This window comes from Engystomops pustulosus, unplaced genomic scaffold, assembly GCF_040894005.1.
Source record: "Engystomops pustulosus unplaced genomic scaffold, aEngPut4.maternal MAT_SCAFFOLD_746, whole genome shotgun sequence".
NCBI classification, from domain to species: Eukaryota; Metazoa; Chordata; class Amphibia; order Anura; family Leptodactylidae; genus Engystomops; species Engystomops pustulosus.
Window position 1 is genome coordinate 19,007 of NW_027285625.1, and position 14,145 is coordinate 33,151.

A 14,145-nucleotide genomic window follows, 5' to 3' on the forward strand; every position below is an offset into this window, starting at 1 on the left:
CCGTATACAGCGCAGGGGAGAGAGCGCCCCCGTATACAGCGCAGGGGAGAGAGCGCCCCCGTATACAGCGCAGGGGAGAGAGCGCCCCCGTATACAGTGCAGGGGAGAGAGCGCCCCCGTATACAGCGCAGGGGAGAGAGCGCCCCCGTATACAGCGCACGGGAGAGAGCGCCCCCCGTATACAGCGCACAGGAGAGAGCGCCCCCCGTATACAGCGCACAGGAGAGATAGCGCCCCCGTATACAGCGCAGGGGAGATAGCGCCCCCGTATACAGCGCAGGGGAGAGAGCGCCCCCGTATACAGCGCAGGGGAGAGAGCGCCCCCCGTATACAGCGCACAGGAGAGAGAGCGCCCCCCGTATACAGCGAACAGGAGAGAGCGCCCCCGTATACAGCGCAGGGGAAAGAGCGCCCCCGTATACAGCGCACAGGAGAGAACGCCCCCCGTATACAACGCAGAGGAGAGAGCGCCCCCCGTATACAGCGTACAGGAGAGAACGACCCCCGTATACAACGCAGAGGAGAGAGCGCCCCCCGTATACAGCGTACAGGAGAGAGAGCGCCCCCCGTATACAGCGCAGGGGAGAGAGCGCCCCCCGTATACAGCGCACAGGAGAGAGAGCGCCCCCCGTATACAGCGCACAGGAGAGAGAGCGCCCCCGTATACAGCGCACAGGAGAGAGAGCGCCCCCGTATACAGCGCACAGGAGAGCGCCCCCGTATACAGCGCACAGGAGAGCGCCCCCGTATACAGCGCACAGGAGAGAGAGCGCCCCCGTATACAGCGCACAGGAGAGAGCGCCCCCGTATACAGCGCAGGGGAGAGAGCGCCCCCGTATACAGCGCACAGGAGAGAGCGCCCCCGTATACAGCGCACAGGAGAGAGCGCCCCCGTATACAGCGCACAGGAGAGAGAGCGCCCCCGTATACAGCGCACAGGAGAGAGAGCGCCCCCGTATACAGCGCACAGGAGAGAGAGCGCCCCCGTATACAGCGCAGGGGAGAGAGCGCCCCCCGTATACAGCGCACAGGAGAGAGAGCGCCCCCGTATACAGCGCACAGGAGAGAGAGCGCCCCCCGTATACAGCGCACGGGAGAGATAGCGCCCCCCGTATACAGCGCACAGGAGAGAGAGCGCCCCCGTATACAGCGCAGGGGAGAGAGCGCCCCCCGTATACAGCGCACAGGAGAGAGCGCCCCCCGTATACAGCGCACAGGAGAGAGAACGCCCCCGTATACAGCGCACGGGAGAGAGCGCCCCCCGTATACAGCGCACAGGAGAGAGAGCGCCCCCCGTATACAGCGCACGGGAGAGAGCGCCCCCCGTATACAGCGCACAGGAGAGAGCGCCCGGTGAGGGTGGAAGATGCGGTATTAGTTTATCTTTAATTCTTGCTCTTGATAGGAATTCTGGGACTTGTAGTTCCTCGGTCACCTGGAGTCGGGCCGTTCTCTGACGTCAGGTCGTACTACGCTTACGACCCGTTCAGCGGCGTTGCGTGTGACGTCACGTCCCGCAGAGGCGGAGCTTCCGAGAGCGGGAGATCCGGGGAGACGCGGTGTGAGGGTGAGCGGGGGATGTCAGCTGAGTGACCAAGAGATACACCGGGGAAAGCTGGGTGACCGCTACTACAGCTACCAGGCCCGGAGTAATGTCTGACCGCATGGAGGGAGGCGGAACCGGGGGAAACCAGCCGTGACAGATAACAGAGAGTAATAGCTTATATCCCCCTGTACAGTCTCCTCTCCCCGGGGTGTAATGGCTGATAACAGAGAGTAATAGATTGTATCCCCCTGTACAGTCTCCTCTCCCCGGGGTGTAATGGCTGATAACAGAGAGTAATAGATTGTATCCCCCCCTGTACAGTCTCCTCTCCCCGGGATGTAATGGCTGATAACAGAGAGTAATAGATTGTATCCCCCTGTACAGTCTCCTCTCCCCGGGATGTAATGGCTGATAACAGAGAGTAATAGATTGTATCCCCCCTGTACAGTCTCCTCTCCCCGGGATGTAATGGCTGATAACAGAGAGTAATAGATTGTATCCCCCCTGTACAGTCTCCTCTCCCCGGGATGTAATGGCTGATAACAGAGAGTAATAGATTGTATCCCCCCTGTACAGTCTCCTCTCCCCGGGATGTAATGGCTGATAACAGAGAGTAATAGATTGTATCCTCCCTGTACAGTCTCCTCTCCCCGGGGTGTAATGGCTGATAACAGAGACTAATAGATTGTATCCCTCCCCCCTGTACAGTCTCCTCTCCCCAGGATGTAATGGCTGATAACAGAGAGTAATAGATTGTATCCCCCTATACAGTCTCCTCTCCCTGGAATGTAATGGCTGATAACAGAGAGTAATAGATTGTATCCCCCCCCCTGTACAGTCTCCTCTCCCCGGGGTGTAATGGCTGATAACAGAGAGTAATAGATTGTATCCCCCTGTACAGTCTCCTCTCCCCGGGATGTAATGGCTGATAACAGAGAGTAATAGATTGTATCCCCCCTGTACAGTCTCCTCTCCCCAGGATGTAATGGCTGATAACAGAGAGTAATAGATTGTATCCCCCCTGTACAGTCTCCTCTCCCCAGGATGTAATGGCTGATAACAGAGAGTAATAGATTGTATCCCCCTGTACAGTCTCCTCTCCCCGGGGTGTAATGGCTGATAACAGAGAGTAATAGATTGTATCCCCCTGTACAGTCTCCTCTCCCCGGGATGTAATGGCTGATAACAGAGAGTAATAGATTGTACCCCCCCCCCCCTGTACAGTCTCCTCTCCCCGGGGTGTAATGGCTGATAACAGAGAGTAATAGATTGTATCCCCCCCCCTGTACAGTCTCCTCTCCCCGGGATGTAATGGCTGATAACAGAGAGTAATAGATTGTATCCCCCCTGTACAGTCTCCTCTCCCCGGGGTGTAATGGCTGATAACAGAGAGTAATAGATTGTATCCCCCCCTGTACAGTCTCCTCTCCCCGGGATGTAATGGCTGATAACAGAGAGTAATAGATTGTATCCCCCTGTACAGTCTCCTCTCCCCAGGATGTAATGGCTGATAACAGAGAGTAATAGATTGTATCCCCCTGTACAGTCTCCTCTCCCCGGGATGTAATGGCTGATAACAGAGAGTAATAGATTGTATCCCCCCTGTACAGTCTCCTCTCCCCGGGATGTAATGGCTGATAACAGAGAGTAATAGATTGTATCCCCCCTGTACAGTCTCCTCTCCCCGGGATGTAATGGCTGATAACAGAGAGTAATAGATTGTATCCCCCCTGTACAGTCTCCTCTCCCCGGGGTGTAATGGCTGATAACAGAGAGTAATAGATTGTACCCCCCCTGTACAGTCTCCTCTCCCCGGGATGTAATGGCTGATAACAGAGAGTAATAGATTGAATCCCCCCCCTGTACAGTCTCCTCTCCCCGGGATGTAATGGCTGATAACAGAGAGTAATAGATTGTATCCCCCCTGTACAGTCTCCTCTCCCCGGGGTGTAATGGCTGATAACAGAGAGTAATAGATTGTATCCCCCTGTACAGTCTCCTCTCCCCGGGGTGTAATGGCTGATAACAGAGAGTAATAGATTGTATCCCCCCCCCCCTGTACAGTCTCCTCTCCCCGGGATGTAATGGCTGATAACAGAGAGTAATAGATTGTATACCCCCGTACAGTCTCCTCTCCCCGGGATGTAATGGCTGATAACAGAGAGTAATAGATTGTAACCCCCCTGTACAGTCTCCTCTCCCCGGGGTGTAATGGCTGATAACAGAGAGTAATAGATTGTATCCCCCCTGTACAGTCTCCTCTCCCCGGGATGTAATGGCTGATAACAGAGAGTAATAGATTGTATCCCCCTGTACAGTCTCATCTCCCCGGGGGTGTAATGGCTGATAACAGAGAGTAATAGATTGTATCCCCCCTGTACAGTCTCCTCTCCCCGGGATGTAATGGCTGATAACAGAGAGTAATAGATTGTATCCCCCCCTGTACAGTCTCCTCTCCCCGGGATGTAATGGCTGATAACAGAGAGTAATAGATTGTATCCCCCCCCCTGTACAGTCTCCTCCCCCCGGGGTATAATGGCTGATAACAGAGAGTAATAGATTGTATCCCCCCTGTACAGTCTCCTCTCCCCGGGATGTAATGGCTGATAACAGAGAGTAATAGATTGTATCCCCCCTGTACAGTCTCCTCTCCCCGGGATGTAATGGCTGATAACAGAGAGTAATAGATTGTATCCCCCCTGTACAGTCTCCTCTCCCCGGGATGTAATGGCTGATAACAGAGAGTAATAGATTGTATCCCCCCCCTGTACAGTCTCCTCTCCCCGGGATGTAATGGCTGATAACAGAGAGTAATAGATTGTATCCCCCTGTACAGTCTCCTCTCCCCGGGATGTAATGGCTGATAACAGAGAGTAATAGATTGTATCCCCCTGTACAGTCTCCTCTCCCCGGGATGTAATGGCTGATAACAGAGAGTAATAGATTGTATCCCCCCCCCCCTGTACAGTCTCCTCTCCCCGGGATGTAATGGCTGATAACAGAGAGTAATAGATTGTATCCCCCTGTACAGTCTCCTTTCCCCGGGATGTAATGGCTGATAACAGAGAGTAATAGATTGTATCCCCCCCCCTGTACAGTCTCCTCTCCCCGGGATGTAATGGCTGATAACAGAGAGTAATAGATTGTATCCCCCCCTGTACAGTCTCCTCTCCCTGGAATGTAATGGCTGATAACAGAGAGTAATAGATTGTATCCCCCCTGTACAGTCTCCTCTCCCCGGGGTGTAATGGCTGATAACAGAGAGTAATAGATTGTATCCCCCTGTACAGTCTCCTCTCCCCGGGGTGTAATGGCTGATAACAGAGAGTAATAGATTGTATCCCCCCTTTACAGTCTCCTCTCCCCGGGATGTAATGGCTGATAACAGAGAGTAATAGATTGTATCCCCCCTGTACAGTCTCCTCTCCCCGGGATGTAATGGCTGATAACAGAGAGTAATAGATTGTATCCCCCCGTACAGTCTCCTCTCCCCGGGATGTAATGGCTGATAACAGAGAGTAATAGATTGTATCCCCCCCTGTACAGTCTCCTCTCCCCGGGGTGTAATGGCTGATAACAGAGAGTAATAGATTGTATCCCCCCTGTACAGTCTCCTCTCCCCGGGGTGTAATGGCTGATAACAGAGAGTAATAGATTGTATCCCCCCTGTACAGTCTCCTCTCCCCGGGGTGTAATGGCTGATAACAGAGAGTAATAGATTGTATCCCCCCTGTACAGTCTCCTCTCCCCGGGGTGTAATGGCTGATAACAGAGAGTAATAGATTGTATCCCCCTGTACAGTCTCCTTTCCCCGGGATGTAATGGCTGATAACAGAGAGTAATAGATTGTATCCCCCCTGTACAGTCTCCTCTCCCCGGGATGTAATGGCTGATAACAGAGAGTAATAGATTGTATCCCCCCTGTACAGTCTCCTTTCCCTGGGGTGTAATGGCTGATAACAGAGAGTAATAGATTGTATCCCCCCTGTACAGTCTCCTCTCCCCGGGGTGTAATGACTGATAACAGAGAGTAATAGATTGTATCCCCCCCTGTACAGTCTCCTCTCCCCGGGATGTAATGGCTGATAACAGAGAGTAATAGATTGTATCCCCCCTGTACAGTCTCCTCTTCCCGGGGTGTAATGGCTGATAACAGAGAGTAATAGATTGTATCCCCCTGTACAGTCTCCTCTCCCCGGGATGTAGTGGCTGATAACAGAGAGTAATAGATTGTATCCCCCCCTGTACAGTCTCCTCTCCCCAGGATGTAATGGCTGATAACAGAGAGTAATAGATTGTATCCCCCCTGTACAGTCTCCTCTCCCCCGGAGTGTAATGGCTGATAACAGAGAGTAATAGATTGTATCCCCCCTGTACAGTCTCCTCTCCCCGGGGTGTAATGGCTGATAACAGAGAGTAATAGATTGTATCCCCCCTGTACAGTCTCCTCTCCCCAGGATGTAATGGCTGATAACAGAGAGTAATAGATTGTATCCCCCTGTACAGTCTCCTCTCCCCGGGATGTAATGGCTGATAACAGAGAGTAATAGATTGTATCCCCCTGTACAGTCTCCTCTCCCCGGGATGTAATGGCTGATAACAGAGAGTAATAGATTGTATCCCCCCCTGTACAGTCTCCTCTCCCCAGGATGTAATGGCTGATAACAGAGAGTAATAGATTGTATCCCCCTGTACAGTCTCCTCTCCCCGGGGTGTAATGGCTGATAACAGAGAGTAATAGATTGTATCCCCCCCCCCTGTACAGTCTCCTCTCCCCGGGGTGTAATGGCTGATAACAGAGAGTAATAGATTGTATCCCCCCTGTACAGTCTCCTCTCCCCGGGGTGTAATGGCTGATAACAGAGAGTAATAGATTGTATCCCCCCCTGTACAGTCTCCTCTCCCCGGGGTGTAATGGCTGATAACAGAGAGTAATAGATTGTATCCCCCCCTGTACAGTCTCCTCTCCCCGGGATGTAATGGCTGATAACAGAGAGTAATAGATTGTATCCCCCTGTACAGTCTCCTCTCCCCGGGGTGTAATGGCTGATAACAGAGAGTAATAGATTGTATCCCCCCTGTACAGTCTCCTCTCCCCGGGGTGTAATGGCTGATAACAGAGAGTAATAGATTGTATCCCCCCTGTACAGTCTCCTCTCCCCGGGGTGTAATGGCTGATAACAGAGAGTAATAGATTGTATCCCCCCCTGTACAGTCTCCTCTCCCCGGGATGTAATGGCTGATAACAGAGAGTAATAGATTGTATCCCCCCCTGTACAGTCTCCTCTCCCCGGGGTGTAATGGCTGATAACAGAGAGTAATAGATTGTATCCCCCTGTACAGTCTCCTCTCCCCGGGGTGTAATGGCTGATAACAGAGAGTAATAGATTGTATCCCCCTGTACAGTCTCCTCTCCCCGGGGTGTAATGGCTGATAACAGAGAGTAATAGATTGTATCCCCCCTGTACAGTCTCCTCTCCCCGGGGTGTAATGGCTGATAACAGAGAGTAATAGATTGTATCCCCCCCTGTACAGTCTCCTCTCCCCGGGATGTAATGGCTGATAACAGAGAGTAATAGATTGTATCCCCCCTGTACAGTCTCCTCTCCCCGGGGTGTAATGGCTGATAACAGAGAGTAATAGATTGTATCCCCCCTGTACAGTCTCCTCTCCCCGGGGGTGTAATGGCTGATAACAGAGAGTAATAGATTGTATCCCCCCTGTACAGTCTCCTCTCCCCGGGATGTAATGGCTGATAACAGAGAGTAATAGATTGTATCCCCCCTGTACAGTCTCCTCTCCCCGGGATGTAATGGCTGATAACAGAGAGTAATAGATTGTATCCCCCCCTGTACAGTCTCCTCTCCCCAGGATGTAATGGCTGATAACAGAGAGTAATAGATTGTATCCCCCCCCTGTACAGTCTCCTCTCCCCGGGATGTAATGGCTGATAACAGAGAGTAATAGATTGTATCCCCCCTGTACAGTCTCCTCTCCCCGGGATGTAATGGCTGATAACAGAGAGTAATAGATTGTATCCCCCCCTGTACAGTCTCCTCTCCCCGGGATGTAATGGCTGATAACAGAGAGTAATAGATTGTATCCCCCCTGTACAGTCTCCTCTCCCCGGGATGTAATGGCTGATAACAGAGAGTAATAGATTGTATCCCCCTGTACAGTCTCCTCTCCCCAGGGTGTAATGGCTGATAACAGAGAGTAATAGATTGTATCCCCCCCCTGTACAGTCTCCTCTCCCCGGGGTGTAATGGCTGATAACAGAGAGTAATAGATTGTATCCCCCCTGTACAGTCTCCTCTCCCCGGGATGTAATGGCTGATAACAGAGAGTAATAGATTGTATCCCCCCTGTACAGTCTCCTCTCCCCGGGATGTAATGGCTGATAACAGAGAGTAATAGATTGTATCCCCCCCCTGTACAGTCTCCTCTCCCCGGGATGTAATGGCTGATAACAGAGAGTAATAGATTGTATCCCCCCCCTGTACAGTCTCCTCTCCCCGGGGGTGTAATGGCTGATAACAGAGAGTAATAGATTGTATCCCCCCCTGTACAGTCTCCTCTCCCCGGGGTGTAATGGCTGATAACAGAGAGTAATAGATTGTATCCCCCCTGTACAGTCTCCTCTCCCCGGGATGTAATGGCTGATAACAGAGAGTAATAGATTGTATCCCCCCCCCTGTACAGTCTCCTCTCCCCGGGGTGTAATGGCTGATAACAGAGAGTAATAGATTGTACTGATTGTGTCTTTCTTCTTGCAGGTGATGATGGTGGCTGAGGATGTTCTGCAGCAGCTGTCGGGGGGCTCTGAGCTGGTACGGTTGGGATGTGGTTGTGCCCCCTGTGGTTAGATATGTGTTGGGGTCTTCTGCTACTCATGTGTCCATGGACCATGAATGTGTTTGGGGGTTGGGTCTCCCCATTGGCTGCCGCTCTTATGCTTCGGGGCTCATTACATATTCTCCCCTGAGGTCCTGGGGATCCCTCTCTCTATATCCATGTCCCAGGGTGCTGTACCTGAGGCCACCACTGGGGGAGCTCCTTGTACATGGTTCAGTAGTGAGAGCGCTTGGCTCCCCCTAGTGGTGACTGCAGAGCACAGCAGCTTATTATACAAGGTGCAGGAGATCTGGAACTGGGTAACAGGATACAACCAGTGTTATGAAAGTCATCTCTGTGTATTGTAGAGCCCCAGAGGCCCCAGCAAGCCTGTGAAGATAAACCGGACACAGTGTATGGTGGACGGGTCCCGCTCCAATCCTGACCCGCACAGGTAACCGGAGGATGTTACTTATACAAGGTACAGGGCTGCCAGGAGTAAAGGGACCCCAGACCTGTATGCTCTCTGTTCTGGGTCTTGTTAAGGGATCTCTGTCATGTGACCAGAGTGTATGGACCCTTATCTATCTCATCACTTTCCATCTTGTACTTCTGCCCTGCATTACCTCTTCTCGGCGTGAAGGTGGCGCCATAATACCTTCATATCTCGTGCAGGAGGAGAACGTTTAATGGAGACCAAAAAAGAGAACAAATTGAGGAGGATCCCGGCAAGAAGGAGCCATCTCCCCATCAGCGGTCACACAATGGATGCACAGAGGTGAGAGACGCAGTGTGTACAGAGGCCGAAGCACAGAAAGATCCTCTGACCCCCTAACTTCTGAGCTGTCATATAACTTATTCCCTGCAGGTCGACTCTGCCCAGGCCTCAGAGACGCTGCTGCAGGAGGACGTCGTGTCCAGGTAAGATCCCATCTAGTCCAGGTCATGTAGTTGGTGATAATGAGGCCCCTTGTAAGACCCCTTTATGTCCTATTGCTGCAGGATCTGAAAAGATATACCGTATATACTCGAGTATAAGCCGACCCGAGTATAAGCCGAGGCCCCTAATTTTACCACCAAAAACTGGGAAAATATATTGACTCGAGTATAAGCCGAGGGTGGGAAATGCATTGGTCACAGACCCCACCAGTATACAGCCTGCCCCCAGTAGTATACAGTCAGCCCAGTTTGCCCCCAGTAGTATACAGTCAGCCCAGTTTGCCCCCAGTAGTATACAGTCAGCCCAGTTTGCCCCCAGTAGTATACAGTCAGCCCAGTTTGCCCCCAGTAGTATACAGTCAGCCCAGCTTGCCCCCATGTAGTAAACAGCCTGCCCCCATGTAGCAAACAGCCTGCCCCCATGTAGCAAACAGCCTGCCCCCATGTAGCCAACAGCCTGCCCCCATGTAGCCAACAGCCTGCCCCCATGTAGCCAACAGCCTGCCCCCATGGAGCCAACAGCCTGCCCCCATGGAGCCAACAGCCTGCCCCCATGGAGCCAACAGCCTGCCCCCATGGAGCCAACAGCCTGCCCCCATGGAGCCAACAGCCTGCCCCCATGGAGCCAACAGCCTGCCCCCATGGAGCCAACAGCCTGCCCCCATGGAGCCAACAGCCTGCCCCCATGGAGCCAACAGCCTGCCCCCATGGAGCCAACAGCCTGCCCCCATGGAGCCAACAGCCTGCCCCCCCCCCCCCCCCATGTAGCACACGGCCAGCCTGCCCCCATGGGTGAGTATGTAAGTTTATTTATTTTTTTTTTTTTTAAGTAATTTTTACTGACTGACTGCTGTATTGACTCGTGTATAAGCTGAGGGGACGTTTTTCAGCACATTTTTTGTGCTGAAAAACTCGGCTTATACACAAGTATATACGGTAGGAGGCTGCTAATTTTTTTTTCTGTGGGTCAGACCGCACAGTTCTTACACATGTAAATGTGTATAGAGAATTCTCTCTGACTGCACACATTCATGCACCCCCTTATTGTGTGAATGAGGTGCATATGCCAAGCCTTGCACTGCTCCCCGTGAGGCTAGGGGTAGTATTGCAGCGAAGCCCCTTTCATTTCTAGCCCTATTTCTTAGGTCATATGTATCCCCCTACACTAGAAGGTTAAGTGCTGTCATGGGGGTCTGACTGCAGAGACCCCTGATGTTTCTGTTCTGGTGACCTCTCTACATCCAGACTCTATGGTTACCCCATTTTGCCAGCCTGGAATATTGGGAGGATTCCGGTCCTTCTCCTGGAAAAGCGATGAAGATGAATATCACAGATGTGGACTTGTACGTCCCATAGCCACATTCTATAGACTCTATTCTTAGATGTTACGTATCTTTATAGACCAGATCTTGGGCTCACATCACGGCACATCTAGAGACGCTGATAAATTCTCTATCTGAAGGGAGGACCTTCTGCATACATCTATCTCCTAGTCCTTGAAGGCTGAAACACTGGCTAATAATTTGGGACTAATCCTTCATCCCTCTGTCCTAGGTTACCGAGAACAACCTCCGGGGTAGATGAGAACAGCAACTTGCCACAAGAGGACTCTGAGGACAGGAAGAAGCACCGTAACAGCAAGGAGCAAGAGGTACGTGGGGGGGGGCAAGTGACTGCGCTACTTGGGTATATACACAGCACAGTCTTGGGCACATCACACCCTCATGGTGTAGAGCAGCAGAGGAGCAGGGAAAATCATAAAGGGAAAATCCCATCAATCAGTGGTTATGGAGTCTAATCCCCATGTGATGATGGTTCAGATCTGCAAGGAACCTAAAGGGGTCTCGAAGATTCCCCTGAAAGAGTGAAAAGGTTTTATAATCCAGATGTCCTGCTGGACTAGAGGGGATTGTTGTGATGATCGAGGGGGGTATTGGCTGTCAGACACCTTCACATAGATCCTGTATGATAGGGGATACATGTTGAACTTCAAACTCCCCCTTTAAGAATTGAAAACTAAATGGGGTTTGCCCTAAAAGAAACAAGATCATGGTAAGGTTTGTGTGTAGGACCTGCAACATTTGAGAGATCAGGGGACTGGCTGTCTCCTATAGAGCCACATGCAGAATGGAGGACAGGTCCACATCCCCTGCTATGCGATGGCTTCCAGGACACGTGAGGGATGTATTCTTTTGGTGACTCATCCCCTTTTAAGAAGTCATATACGACCCATGTAAACCTGTATATTCCCAGGTCTATTTCAGGAATAAAAAAAATAAGTGAAATTGATTGGTCATCAATATCAGATCAGTTGGGACCCATTGCCTAGCATTGTGTCTGCTGCAGCGATAGGGCAGGCATCTAATAATATAGGATGACTCCTAGTGATATTAAAGAGGTCTGTCTGTATTTCCATGTCATCTTCTATTCTTAGGATGGGTGATAACTGACGCTTTACTTCTCTAGTTGTCTCATAGGATTTCTGATCACAGTAGTGACGCACCGGACCACGCCGCAGATGTGCGCGGTGATCCGCCTGACCATGAGGAGCAATCAGAGAACGATAGAGATCAACTGAGAGAACCCAAGGACTCCAGGAGTAATGTTGGAGGCAAAGTCTACAAAGAGAAAGAAAACTTTAAGGAATCCTCTAAAAAACGAGACCAAAGAGGCAGAGAAGAGAAGAAACTAAAGGAGCATAACGAAGATGTGAAGGACCATCCCAAGAGGAAAGACAAGGTGGGAACTGAGAAGGGCGAGACACAGGAGAAAGCAAAGGACAGGATCAAGAAGGAAGACCACAAGGAGAAGACTACAGGGACCGGCTCCAAGAACAGCAGCAAGGAGAAGCACAAGGACCACTCCAAGTCCAAGGAGGACAAACACAAGGACCACTCCAAGGAGGACAAACACAAGGACCACTCCAAGGAGGACAAACACAAGGACCACTCCAAGGAGGACAAACACAAGGACCACTCCAAGGAGGACAAACACAAGGACCACTCCAAGGAGGACAAACACAAGGACCACTCCAAGGAGGACAAACACAAGGACCCCTCCAAGGAGGACAAACACAAGGACCATTCACAGAGAAGCAAACATGAGAAGCGGGTGAAGAAAGAGAAGGAAAGTGACATCAAAGGAAGCCCCGTGAAGAGGATCCTAGTGGACCTCGACTTATTCCAGGAATCCCAGACCGAAGACAAGAAGCATAAATCCAAAGACCTCTCCAAGGGGAAGTCCCGCATCAAGAAGGAAACAGAGGAAATAAAGCAAAAGGATGAGAGTAAGAAGCACAACAAGAAAGACCACAAAAGGGAAGAGAATAGCGAGGAAACTAAAGGGATAAAGAGGGAACTAGAAGACGAGGAGGAGGAACCGGGGCCCGGACAAAAGAAACCAAAGCCTGATCCCGAGGGCAAGGAGAAGGCAAAGAGTAAAAAGAGGAAGACTGCGGGTAAGGAAGGAGAGACCAAAGCCAAGAGGATCAAGGAGGAAAAGCAAGAGGAGTCCAAGTGGAAATGGTGTGTGCACATGAGGTCAGGGGTCACGGTAGCCATGGTGGATGATGGGGGTAGTGTTCTGCTAGATTCTTAGGTTATCATTCTTTGTGTCTACACCTTCCCTTGTATCACCATCCATTTCATTGTCACTGATCGCTCTGCAAATACAATGACGCGTGAGGCCGGTCCTGGAGAATCCATCCCCTCCAGGGCTGAACTCGTGTGTTTACCTCCCGTAATCGCTTCCTCATAGAATAGCAATCAGTCGCGACACTCCCGGCCCTGCCGCATAGGAGAGGCTTCCTGCTATAGGGATCAGTCTCGTTCTTAGTACACAGCTCATGGGTGCAGCCCGATCTATGATGCGATAGAGAAGGTGCAGTCACATGTGGCTTTTGTATTGCGTTTACAAACTCGATGCAAACAACTTGGGCTCGGCCCAATTGCATTTCCGTTTTCACTGAAATACGTGCGACTGGTAAGCAGCACCCTGTGTTTTGCGTTGTTTAAATGCAACACATTGGGTGCTGGTTATTGGCCGAGCCCCTGGTGCTATAAATGCCGCACCCAGATTGGAGGGTCTAGCGATTCATGGAAGCGTTGGTGCAGCCCTACCCCTGCTGTGCTCAAATAGGGAACCTGTTCTGATCCTGAGGGATCAGTGCTTAATTATATCAGAAGCCCCCCATATAAATCATCCTTGTATGCAAGTAGAGTGGGATTGTTTGGGTCTTTTTGTAATTTATTTATACAAGATGTAATGTAAACATTATCCCTGTCATACGGAAAATAAAGTTTAGGTCCTGAAGGAGTTAATGACTAAATCGCTTAAAATCTGAGCTGCTGAAATTAGTTTCCAAACATAAAGTGCAGCAGTGTTCATGAAGGGGTTAAATACGTGGAGGTAATGTCTGTTGTCGGTGGTGTTCTCCTCCATGACCTTGTTTATCATAAAACTACAGCTCCCAGCATGCAGCTGGCAGGGCTGTGAGCTGATTGGCTGCTCTGCAGGAAGTGTCTCCTCAGTGCTGCAGACATGTGTGTGGCGGGCGCTGTGTATGTGACATGCTCAGCAATGGCTGCAGACTGTGGTGTGTACTCAGGACCCGCTGCAGCCCCCGACCAAGGCTCCTGACTGTGAGAGCCCTGCAAGCGGGGAGCAATGAGCCGGCTGCCAGATCCTGGTGAGGGGGAGTGTGGCTGTATACCTGCTATATACAGGAGCAGGGAGCCGGACCCTGGTGAGGGGGAGTGTGGCTGTATACCTGCTATATACAGGAGCAGGGAGCCGTACCCTGATGAGGGGGAGTGTGGCTGTATACC

The 14,145-nt window shown here is 51.2% G+C and overlaps 1 protein-coding gene across 1 annotated transcript; it reads left to right on the forward strand.

Annotated features, from left to right (window-relative positions):
- The first annotated feature begins 1,423 nt into the window (after positions 1 to 1,423).
- Positions 1,424 to 13,756, forward strand: LOC140112397 (uncharacterized). The gene is made up of 7 exons (XM_072132484.1): positions 1,424 to 1,582; positions 8,320 to 8,376; positions 8,749 to 8,834; positions 9,056 to 9,158; positions 9,249 to 9,301; positions 10,874 to 10,970; positions 11,786 to 13,756. The coding sequence occupies exons 2-7, from the start codon at positions 8,326 to 8,328 to the stop codon at positions 12,914 to 12,916; spliced, it is 1,521 nt and encodes a 506-aa protein (XP_071988585.1). The 5' UTR covers positions 1,424 to 1,582; positions 8,320 to 8,325; the 3' UTR covers positions 12,917 to 13,756.
- Positions 13,757 to 14,145: the final 389 nt, after the last annotated feature.

Excerpts from the sequence above, each read along its gene's own strand:
- LOC140112397 (XM_072132484.1), top strand. The coding sequence starts at position 8,326 with ATGATGGTGGCTGAGGATGTTCTGCAGCAGCTGTCGGGGGGCTCTGAG. Across the intron at positions 8,377-8,748 it reads TGTCGGGGGGCTCTGAGCTG|AGCCCCAGAGGCCCCAGCAA; the intron begins GTACGGTTGGGA and ends TGTGTATTGTAG. Across the intron at positions 9,159-9,248 it reads CACACAATGGATGCACAGAG|GTCGACTCTGCCCAGGCCTC; the intron begins GTGAGAGACGCA and ends TATTCCCTGCAG.